Source organism: Austrofundulus limnaeus, unplaced genomic scaffold, assembly GCF_001266775.1.
Source record: "Austrofundulus limnaeus strain Quisiro unplaced genomic scaffold, Austrofundulus_limnaeus-1.0 Scaffold962, whole genome shotgun sequence".
Classification (NCBI taxonomy): domain Eukaryota; kingdom Metazoa; phylum Chordata; class Actinopteri; order Cyprinodontiformes; family Rivulidae; genus Austrofundulus; species Austrofundulus limnaeus.
The window spans coordinates 45,971-57,036 of record NW_013953364.1 but is presented as its reverse complement, the minus strand read 5'-3'; the positions used below and the strand labels follow the sequence as shown (position 1 = coordinate 57,036).

The 11,066-nt window shown below is 38.9% G+C and overlaps 1 protein-coding gene across 1 annotated transcript in view; it reads right to left on the bottom strand.

The window, feature by feature from the left end:
* Positions 1–11,066, bottom strand: part of LOC106533531 (transcription factor TFIIIB component B'' homolog) — a gene marked incomplete in the record, with an annotated part of 42,443 nt that overhangs the window by 4,421 nt on the left and 26,956 nt on the right. The window contains 8 exon segments of the mRNA XM_014029873.1: positions 2,823–2,929; positions 3,011–3,164; positions 3,269–3,323; positions 4,817–4,995; positions 5,079–5,224; positions 5,331–8,694; positions 8,788–8,901; positions 8,993–9,029. Coding sequence (XP_013885327.1) covers positions 2,823–2,929; positions 3,011–3,164; positions 3,269–3,323; positions 4,817–4,995; positions 5,079–5,224; positions 5,331–8,694; positions 8,788–8,901; positions 8,993–9,029 — 4,156 coding nt within the window.

The window sequence follows — 11,066 nt, the reverse complement described above, 5'->3', positions numbered from 1 at the left end:
GTATCTATTTTATGATCACTATTTTATTTATTGAATTGTCTATTCTTGCTGTTGTTTATGTTAAAAAAGTGTTATGTTTGTAATGATAAGTCTGAGTGGTCTGTTTACTGATTGTTGTATTTGTTCAAATAATTGTTATGGGCAGGTTACAATATAAAAAAATGTTTGTCATAATCATGTCTTGTGACTAATTGACAGGAGTTTTACTTTCAAACTGTAAGTGTATTTTACTTAGTTACAGTATAATGCAAATACAATACAAATTAAGCCATGATTTGATTAATTATTATTTTAAACCAAGATTTAGAATAATTATCATTTTGATCGGTATGGTAATGCGTGACTGGGCCTCGTTTCACTTTATGTTGAAAGAATTGGGCCCCGAGGTCAAAAAGGTTAAGAACCCCTGTCTTGATTATATTGAATAAATTGTCCCACAAGTCTTTTTATTTCCATGTGTTGCTTTTACATTTCTCTGTCTCCTGTATTTACATTTTCTTATACTTTTCTGCCTCATCGTGCAAATATGGTGGGCGGTCCTTCTTGGGTAAGCTGCTCTCCTATTGGTCAACAGCCAGGAAGGAGCAAGACCTATGTGCAGATCTACTGTGAATTCTTGTGCCATAGATGTAGATAAAGGCTAGATAAGTCATGCCCGCTGTTGGCCAATGGAGACCGACATCCTCACACGGCGGCCATCTTGAGATAGGGAGCTCGTCCACTCTTAAAGAGTAACTTAACCCAAAATTAACTTTTTTTAGCTGGTAAACTGTCTAGAATGTGTCTAAGACCCAACACTTATATTCCTGATTTAAACTAGTGATCTTGTGAGCAGCTGCAGCTGTATGCTTTTATTTTTTTCTGTCAGGCTGTCGCGGAGCTCTCCACCTCCTCTGTCCGAGGCTGGTGTGGTGTGAGGCAGACAGCTCAGCCGAGGCTGCTGGAGCTCAAGGTCCTGATCCGCGGAGCCAACACGAGTCAGTCCCAGACTGAGCTCTCTCTCTGCCTCTGGTGAGGAGAGGGGTGAAAATCCTCCACCTCAGACCGTTCAGAGAGGTAACTATCTGTGTCGCTGTGGTCAATCTCCATTTAGCATCAATTATGCTAATGCTAGCTGTCACATTCTCTCGTCCTGGCCACACCTCCGCTTTCTAACCCCCCTACCCACTTTGATGCATTTTTCAAATTTTGCCTTGGGGCGGAGTTATCTTTTCACAGCGGGGGATAACATACACTTTAACATGAATGTGTGTGGTGTATTTACTATTGAAATAACCATAACTTGGTCAATTTTGATTGGACTTTCAAGCTGATTTTTTTTTTTTTGCTGTAAAGGTGAGACATGTTATAAAATTGCATACTTATAATGGACATTCATATAATAATTACGTTATTTTGATAAGTAAAGTAATATCAATATACACAGAATATATTTAAGTTATTTTTACAGGAATTTACAAATAAAAATATAAAGCAAAATTATACACAAGTCAAAAACAGTACAAAATAGTACTAGCAGTGGAAATTAATATGAAAGAACCCTGTTTTATTCGTTTTATGGTTGTCTCGTTTGTCTCTATGTGTGTCTCTGTGATGGACTTGCAACCTGTCCAGGGTGTACCCCGCCCCTCGCACTGTGACTGATGGACATGGGCACCAGTGACCGACGCGACCCTGAAAGGAAGAAGCGTGTGCAGAAGATGGATGGATGGATGGATATTTTTTCCCTAGACATGCAAATATTAGCCAGGGTTCGACAAATCCTATTGCCCGACTGCCCGGGGCAGGTAAAACCCATTGTCGGGCAGGTGGGTGTGTCCCAATGCCTGCCCGACCGGGCAGGTAAACAATTTCTTTTATTTTTTTTAATAGGGCCATTTATTCAAAATATTCTGAAAATAAATGAAGAAATATGGCGTTTTAAAACACGTAAAGAGAACAGTCAAAATGTCTCCCTCCCGCTGTAGAAAAGTTACTTCTTGCAGTCGTGTCGCAGAATCACAAGTTCCTCCCTCCTTCCTGCTGCACATCGCGCAGAGAGAAGCTTTAACAACCGTGGCTTTTTTCACACCCGTGTTTTCAGAGGAAAAAAAATGTTTTTTTTATGTATTGTTAACCCGCAGAGATGAAAAGATATGTGGACATTCGTTCAGTCATAAATCCATCTTCCTAATGTCGGCTTCTGCTCTGATGAAGATGATGATGAAGATGAGCTCGCAGCAGCAGCGGGTCAGAAGCTCATTGTATGGCAGGCTGATCTATCATTTATTTGGCTTCACCACACTTATATTCTAGTTATCTGAAATTGTTTTATGACTAAATTAGACAATAGTTATTTAGGATAAAATAATAAAATGTTTTCTTTTATTATTTTTGTTTTATTTACCTTTTTTTTAATTTGGAGAACTTTCCAGCTTTTAAAGTTTAAAACACAGGCAAACACCCACACAGCAGCAAAATAAATAAATAAATAAATGGTACCTTGCCAATGGTGGCAGGCAATAGTCACATGAATTATAGTAGTTATTTATATTTAGAGCTGTAGCTTTACTAACATTTTCTTAAGAAAATGTGCTGATGTCAAAAGTCAATAAAGTTTTAAAAACAGATTTAGAGTCAGAGTTAGTTTGGGGTATAAGTTGAGGATGACACAAAAGGTTTGATCAATATCTGTAGAATTTGCCATCTTGAATCAGGTATCCTTGAAAAAACAATAAGGTGCATCCAAATGGTTACTTTCTGAAAGCTTCATTAAAATCCATCCATTGGTTCACGATATGCTTTGCTAACATCACAAACATGGGAATGAAAAAACAGTGTACCTTGTTGATCAGCGTGGGCACTAGCTGATTCTCCGCCTGTGCCTACAAGTCCCACACTGTTCTCCTTTGTGGAAACAAATCCATATCCTGCTGCTTCTAGAGAAACACTGTAAGAGAAGAAACTTCCTGTATCACACCATCAGAATCCAGGCTTCGATGAAAGTCAGGCTGATAAAACACAAACTTACCTTGGTCGATCTGCTGATGAATCTGTTACGGGAGGATCTGGCAGGTGCTCGGGTGCACTGTCCACCCCCTCCCTCACAGATGAGACTGGGATTTCAGTCAGGGAGAGGATGAAGAAAGGTTCATCAGGATCTGAAGGCACTTCTGTTGGCAGGACTGAGGGAGCGAGACAGAGAGACATTATAGTCCAAATCCAAAAAGAAAAGACTGTAAAATTCAAACCAAGTGACATGAGAGGAAGAAAAACTTGATTGACTCACTCTCTGATATGAGTGGATAACTATGAATCCCCTCAGAACTTGATGTTGATTCATTCTGAGATTAAAAGAATCAAAGGGAGATGTTTGAAGTATAAAAGCAGCATGTTTTCATCAGTATTACAGAACATTTCTGATCAAAGCAATGCGTTGGTAAAGTGTTCTGTTTTTACTAGACAGCAGTGCTTCTCAACATAATTCACTCAGACAAGTTATGGCACAGACACCTTAAATAATATAAACCCAGAATTCATTGAAGGAATTCTTGTTGCCCAATGTCTTTCATGCAATAGTTATAAACTACGAGTATCAAGAAATGACAGAGTTAACCCAATCTCATGTGACCAGGTAAGGTAGTATCTCTCTGGGTTGTGATGGAAGTTGAAAAATAAATACTTGCTCATCATTTTGTTGTCCATATCATGGTCACAGCTGCTTGTTTTGTACCAACCTTGGCAGCCACCTCACATATTTGTTTGACTCTACACTTTTAAAATGTACATAGGTACATCTGGACCTGTTTTTAAGTAATTAATATTTATCATCAGGGTTTTAGACCTGAAAATTCTGGAGACATTCACAACCTTGTGAAATATCATCATGACAGGTAGATGGGACACTAAGATCTGATCAGAGGACAAAAGACAACAGACTGACAAAGACAGAGTAAATTTTAAATAATACCTATAAATCTGAGCGAGTTATAGAAAATTTAGTTTGCTAATGTCAATTAGCCGTTTTGAAGTATTGACTCAAAAAGTGAACGACCTGCAAGTGTACGTCTATGTTTACTTTAATCTAAATCAATCAAGTGGTTTATAAGATCTTCTGTTTTAAAGGGGCAATTTCATGTAAAATCAACTTTTTTGAGTTTTATATCATGTTATAATGTTATACTCTCATAAAAAACATGCCCAAAGCACACACACACACCGCCCATGACTCCTGCAGGCTCTCGGGTGAAAGTGAAAGTGAAACTTAAAATGTCTGCGGAGCTCCTAACATTAGTTCTCACTCAGTGAAGCTCTTTTCAGATTAAAAATACCTTTGAGGAAATTTATTTTCAGATGCCAAGTAAACTGCATCATGGCAGCCCCCCCTCCCCCCGCAAGCGCGACCCCCGCACCGAAATGGGCGAGACAGAAGCGTAAGGTGGTTCTTAAAGAGACAGAGGCCAATTTCAAGGCGTTTAGAAGAGGAAGTGATGAGAAGATAAGATTATTTTCTATTTAAACATAAAAACAGAATTTTAATAACAACTAAAGGTGACATAGATACTTTATTATGGTATAGTATTTAAATATATGCCTGAGAAACACATAATATTGGCCCTTTAAGACAGGCAACACCTACACGCAGACAAACAGTGGCAAAAATAATGGTACTTTGCCATTGATGGAAGGCAATAGTCACATGAATTAGTAGTTATTTATTATTTAGAACTGTAGCTTTATTAACATTGTTTAAAAAATTGTCAAAAACAAGCATTGGGGATTCTCCCCCAAAACTACACGAACATTCAGTAAAAGCATTGCAATGGAACTATCTTACCTGTGTTGTAGTTTCTTGTGTCACAAAACCAAGAGAAGAACAAGCATAATTTGAACTGGAGTCTTTATGACTGAGTTTGTCAATGATTCCACCTTTTGGCTCCTGATTTTCAAGCCTGAGTTCAGATTCAGACTTGAGATCAACAGAGACATCCACACCTTGTGAGCAACTACTGGAGTCTACAGAAAAGAAGAATTGGTTATCGCCAAACACCTCCAATTAACAGTAATCTGTTCCAAAACTCATTTTAAAAGGGTCCCACCTGCTTTGGTTGGTTTTGTTTTGTGTACTTGCTGGGGTTGTTGAGGGCGGCTGCTGCGTTGCAGGTTGGGTTTGGGTTTAATAAGCCTGCCTCTCTGAGTTTGAGGAGCTTTACTTTCAGTCAACTTTGATGACATCTGATCAGAGCTAAGAGAACAATTAATAGAACATGTTTACTTGCATTCCCCTTTAAAGCAAACATAATAAACCTAAAATAAAGCAGAATTTTTCAGGACATGGAAACACATCTTACCTTTGGCCGGAGGAGTCTGTCTCGAGGGTTATAAAGTTGGCAGTAGAAGCTGTTTCTTTTCTTGTGCACTGATCATCTGTGGTTTCAGTCTGATCAGTTACTGTTTGAGTTTTTGACATTTCCACCACGCCATCTCCAGATGAAGCTAAATCCGTCTCCACTCCATCATCTTTTATCATATCCTTAGTTGAATCCTTGAGTTGTTGCTCTGATGTTACAAATGAGGGCGAGTCCATAAGCTGTACTTTTAAAGGTTTACTGCCATCATCTGCCAGAGGCTTTCTGCGTGTGATTTTACTGGTTGGTCCTAAATTGGGCTTGGGTTTGACTTTGGGAAACCGCTGCCTTCTCTGGGGAATGGTTTGTTTTGCGTCCTCTGAATCTGCAACTTGTCCAACATTTGGCATCTGCTGCTCTTCAAATGTAGGCGATTCCTCTGTGCATTTATGAACAGCTTCAAGTAACTGCTCTGAAACTGGAGAAGCGCCTGTAGTTTTGTTTTGGTTTAATTTATCTGGAAGACAAGTAGAGCATGATGGTTCTGCTTCTTCTGCTTTTGTTTTGTCTGAAGAGATAGAGCTTAAGGCTGGGCTTGGAGGCTGCATGACTGAAAAATGGTCTTGTGATAATTCAGGTTTAGAAGTCACAACGTCAATTTCTTCCTGTAGTTCACTGACTGGTAATCTCCCCGCAGATATAACTAAAGCAGGACGATGGTCACTCTGATCTTGAACTGAGGCTGAATCTACAGCTGACCTAACTTGTAAATCTTTGAATCCCAAGTCAATAGTTTCTGCTTTATCTGAACAAATCTCACTTGTTTCAACATAAGACATCAGGTCTGTATCTCTGAACTTAGAAGATGTCTTTACCCATGTGGTGTCCTGCTCCATACTCTGCTCAGGTTGAACTTCAGAAAGGTTCTGGTTTTCTGATGCACTCTGATCTGGTGTTTTCAAAGTTCCTTCACCATCTGTGTTTTCACTCTCTTTTTCAGGGAAAGATGGCTGTGTTTCCACCACTGCTTTAGTTTTGTTCTCAAGTGTTGGGGTACAGCTTGAGTCTTTGCCTAAAGCCTGGTTCGCAACTCTAGGTTTAAACCTCGCAATCCTTGAAATCTGTGATAGATTTGGTTTGGGTTTCATTTTTTGTGATCGACGACTCCTCAGAGGACTAGCAGATGCAACTTCCTCCTTCTCCTGATTGAGAAGTAATTCTTCTGAAGAAGGAGGTTGGCCACTTCTGTCAGAAGTTGGATTTGACTCTTGACCATCTTTAAACTCTGAAGATTTATCTTCATCTTTGGTGACCTGCTCTCTGTAGGGCTCAAGCTGGACTTTTGATCGTTCCTGGCTCTGAATTTCAGGTTGGGGGTTGCATGTTGGTTCCACTTTAGTCACTGTCGTTTTATGAGACTCAAGATTTGGGCTAGAAGTCGAGTCCTTTTCTGTTGGCTCTTCTGAGATTTCAGGTTTAAATTCAACAGATCTTTGTGGCACATTTAGTTTAGGTGTAATCTTTAGTCGACTCCTCCTCAACTTACAAGTAGATGAAACTTGTAAATCTTGTTCACAAACTTTAGACTCTTCTACTGGTTTGACAAACATCATGGGAAGACCACTTGGTTCTTCAACTGAGGCGGAATCTAAATTTAATTCTGGGCCAACTTCAGTGCCCCCTGAATCAACTGTATTACTACATCTGCTCTCAATTGTTTCAACAGGAGATATCAAGTTTTTATCTGTCAACTCAGAATTAAATCCTTTATCATCTGTGGTTTGCTTTTCAACTAGTTCAAATTGAAGGTCTGAAAGGTTCTGGTTTTCTATGACACTCTGATACGATGCTGCCTCCTTGTTTGTATGGTCAGGTCCAACAAACGTCTGATTCTCTACTGACGGTGTCACATAGGAAGCAGAAGTCAGTGGTGGCTTTATACCTGAAGCAGATTTAGAACTTTCTGTTTGTTTGTCAGAGGTGGAAGTTGAATTTTGTTCCACTTTTGCACCTTTATTTTCAGAAAAATTAACACTTGGTCTTGAGTCTCTCTCTGCTGGTTCCACTGTGGTTTCACATTTAGACCTTGCTGTTCTTGATATCTGTGGTATGTTTGGTTTGGGTTTAAGTTTTTGTGTCCGACTCCTCCTCGACTGATGGGCAGACGCAACTTTATGATCTTCTTTATCAACTGTTATCTCTTCTACAGGTGCATTAAAAGTCACAGGATTGTCACTTTGTTCTCGAGTTTCAGCTAAATCTACACTTGACCTTTGTGGAACATATGGTTCTGTGACAGCTGGGTCAGTTGTTCCAAACTCAGGTGTGAGGTTTTCCTCTGCTAACTGAGAGGTTAACCTGGTTGTCTGCTCTCCAATAAGCTGGACTTTGGAAAAACCCTGGTTTTCCATGGCCCTCTGATCTGATGTTGTCACATCTAGTACTGCTTGAGTAGCACATTGACCGTGTGCCTTTATTTGCGTTGCGCCTTTAAAATGAAGAGATGAAGTTTCTGTCTGTGCGAGGCATTCAGGTTTCAGAGCTGAAAGAGAGCCTTTCTCCACAGTCTCTTCACTGACTTGAGATTTATTCCTTGCAACTCTTGGTGTTTGTGTTAAATTTGGTTTGGGTTTGATTTTTGGTAATCTATTCCCCTTGGGTTGGCTGGAAGTTGCAACTTCACCTTCTCCCTTTTGACTGACAGGTAGATTCTCTGCAGGTAACGTACATGGAGGATGTATGTTGCTGTTTTCTTGGATTGGGTCTGAAAGTGTGGCTGGCTCTCGACCTTCTGTCACAGCTGCGTTAGATGTTTCACCATCAATAGTTTCACCATGATGTATGAAGCCTTCATCTCTAGAATCGGGTGTTTTTGTATCTGTGGTGGACTGATTCCTGCTGGGTTCAAACTGAGGTGCAGACAAAGAATGAGTTTGGGTAATAGATGAATTAACAGATATTGTTTCTGATGATTTGACTTTAGTAGAAGAAATGTTATCTTTTAGGAATGAAGGAGTAGAGTCTGTTGTTTCAGGGCTTACTTCTTCAGCTGTTGTTGTCTCATTCCCTTCAATTTTCTGTTCTTCAGGAGTTTTCTTTTGAGATGTTGGTTTTGCAGTCCTTAAAGTTTGCCCAAGTGTTGGTTTAGGCTTTACTTTAGAAAAGCGTCTTGTTTTAGGGGGGCTCTCTGGATTTGATGTTGCTTGAGGGGCAGGATCTGTATCACACACAGTTTTCAGCTCACCACGTGTCTGATTACTGGTTTCAAATTGAGACAAGTCATCATTGTCTCTTTCACGGCTTTGTGCAGAAGGAACAATGTCTCCTTCAGGATGTCTGGATGCATTTATGCCATCTGTTGCTTCCTCTGCAATTAAACATTGTACATTCTAACTCAATCCAAGACATACAAACTTCTGTACCATGATAAAGATTTGTTTGTGATTTGTGTTTCTCCTACCTGTTTTACCATCTTCTGTGGTCATTTCACTTTGTGCTGTCTGAGAGACATGAGTCATATTTCCAATGGTCAGAAGGGTTTGAGCAGCCTCATTGTAGCTTTCATCTGGGGAATCTTAAAAAAAAAAGATACCACCAAAATATTACATTAAAAATATTTAAAGAAAAATTCTCCAGAGACTGCAAAGAATGTATTTACTACATACCTTCTGTGTGTTCTGCTGACAGAAAGTCTATAACATCCTGTAATAAAAACAGATATTAGTGACATCAAACATTTATTTAAAATGAAATCAACAAATACATGTGTGCAGCTACACCGGGCAAACTTCTTGATGGCATATATTTCTCTATAGCCTTTTAAGTTGATGACATGGCAAAAAAAAGAAAAAATAAACTTTTAAGGATTTATTCCAGCTCAGACTGAACCTCACTGATAAATGCAGGATGTTAGTACATGTGTGTAAAATCTTTACATTTTTTTTTAAATCTTTTTTCAACTGGTCCATGTAGTAAAGTGGTTGTAAAGCTTGAAACCTAACTTGGTAAACAGCTGAGTTCAGTGATTTCAATAAATAAGTTATATAGCATGATGTTCTTTTTTTAATCCTCACTTATCCACGTCAGTATTTCTTTTTTCTTTTTAAGGGTAGCACCTCTTTACAGCTGCTGGACCCAGGGCACCTGTTCTCCCTGTTGTGTTGTGCCTACATCTCTTGAATGGGTTGTTCCAAACTGTAATTTCCCTTCATGGGATCAATAAAGTATCATTCATTCATTCAAATAACCACACTACTAAGTGACACCAGTACATGTGAAACAGTAAAAAGGGAGTCAACCAGAACTTTAAATTATTTTTATAGATCAAGGCTATCAACGAAATTGATCAGGAGGCTACAGTTGCTGGAAGCCAACAGCTCAGGGGCTGGACATACACCAAATAAGTAAATACAATCTACTTTAATTGTTTTCTGGTTTAAAATCCAGTTTAAAATAAATTAGATTTTAAAAAACAAAGTCTATCATTTTTTATTATTTCATTTTATATTAAATAAAGTCAGTGGAGAGCAGACCGCATTGCATAGTCCTGTCATAGATCATCTATACCTTCAACCAGTGGTGGGCACCAGCCCGCTAAAGCGCAAATCCGCTAATTGCGGATCTAAATATTTTGTTTGCGCTTTAGTGGTCTTACTAATTTTTATAATTCATAAGCGGATTTGCACTTTCTAAAATTAAAATGCAGTACCATTAATAACTAATTATCTACCAGTCGTCATTATCTTGAACAGCGGAAGGTATGGCTATCAATGAATCACAACACAGGTAATCTTTCCAACAGCACCCCTCCCAGATAAACACACTTATTGGGAAGGTATACATCCTGCTGACTTTTTCTCTCGGTCATGGTTCTCATTTCCCACAATGCTTTGTGTCTCTTTACGTAGCAGGAAGGCAGTGTTTAGTACTCCCTTTCCCAGCAAAAACAGTTAATATTTGTAATCCATACTAAAATTTTGTATGTATTGATTTATTTTACTTTACAATCGGAGCTACTTTAAAAAAAGGTTTAAATGCTGGAGCTCAATACTTGACGTAATTGGTCGAAGCAATCGGCCAACAGGGTTAGAGACGCAGAAATGATTTAAAGATGTTTTGCTGGTGAAGACAAGACATCTAGTGGTCAACTGGAGCAACTACATGGAAAACTTTAAAATCCAAGCTCTTATTTTGAAGGGAAGACAGTTTCTTGTACTCTGTGCTTTCGTTTCCCATCACAAATCAAATCCGTCATGTACCCAGAATGCATCGCTTCAGTTTTCCAATAAACAGTTTTAAAATTGCTTTATTGATGCTTCTTTAATGAAAAATCTACAACAAACAAAAGATAAAGATAAAGAAGCAGCCGAACTAGCAATCCTCAACAACTTTTTAAAGAGTCAGCCGAACTAGCAATCCTCAACACATTCAACAACTTTTTAATTTTTACACCAGGAGCCAAAGCTCTGTTTCAGGAAATCACTTCACCAGCAATCGGCTGTTGTAGGATTAAGCTGTACAAGGGTTCATACACCGCTAGTTGGCAGTGTTGTACATATATTGCACATGAATTGTTGCCAACTAGTAAGTGTCAAATTGAACTTGCGCTTTAAAATTAGCTTCCGCTAGCTTTTCTATGGCACAAGCATTTTTGAAGTTGCGGACCTAAATATTTTCATGAACGCTTTAGAAATTGCGGAACTATTTTTTGGGTTAGCGCTGCCCACCACTGCCTTCAAC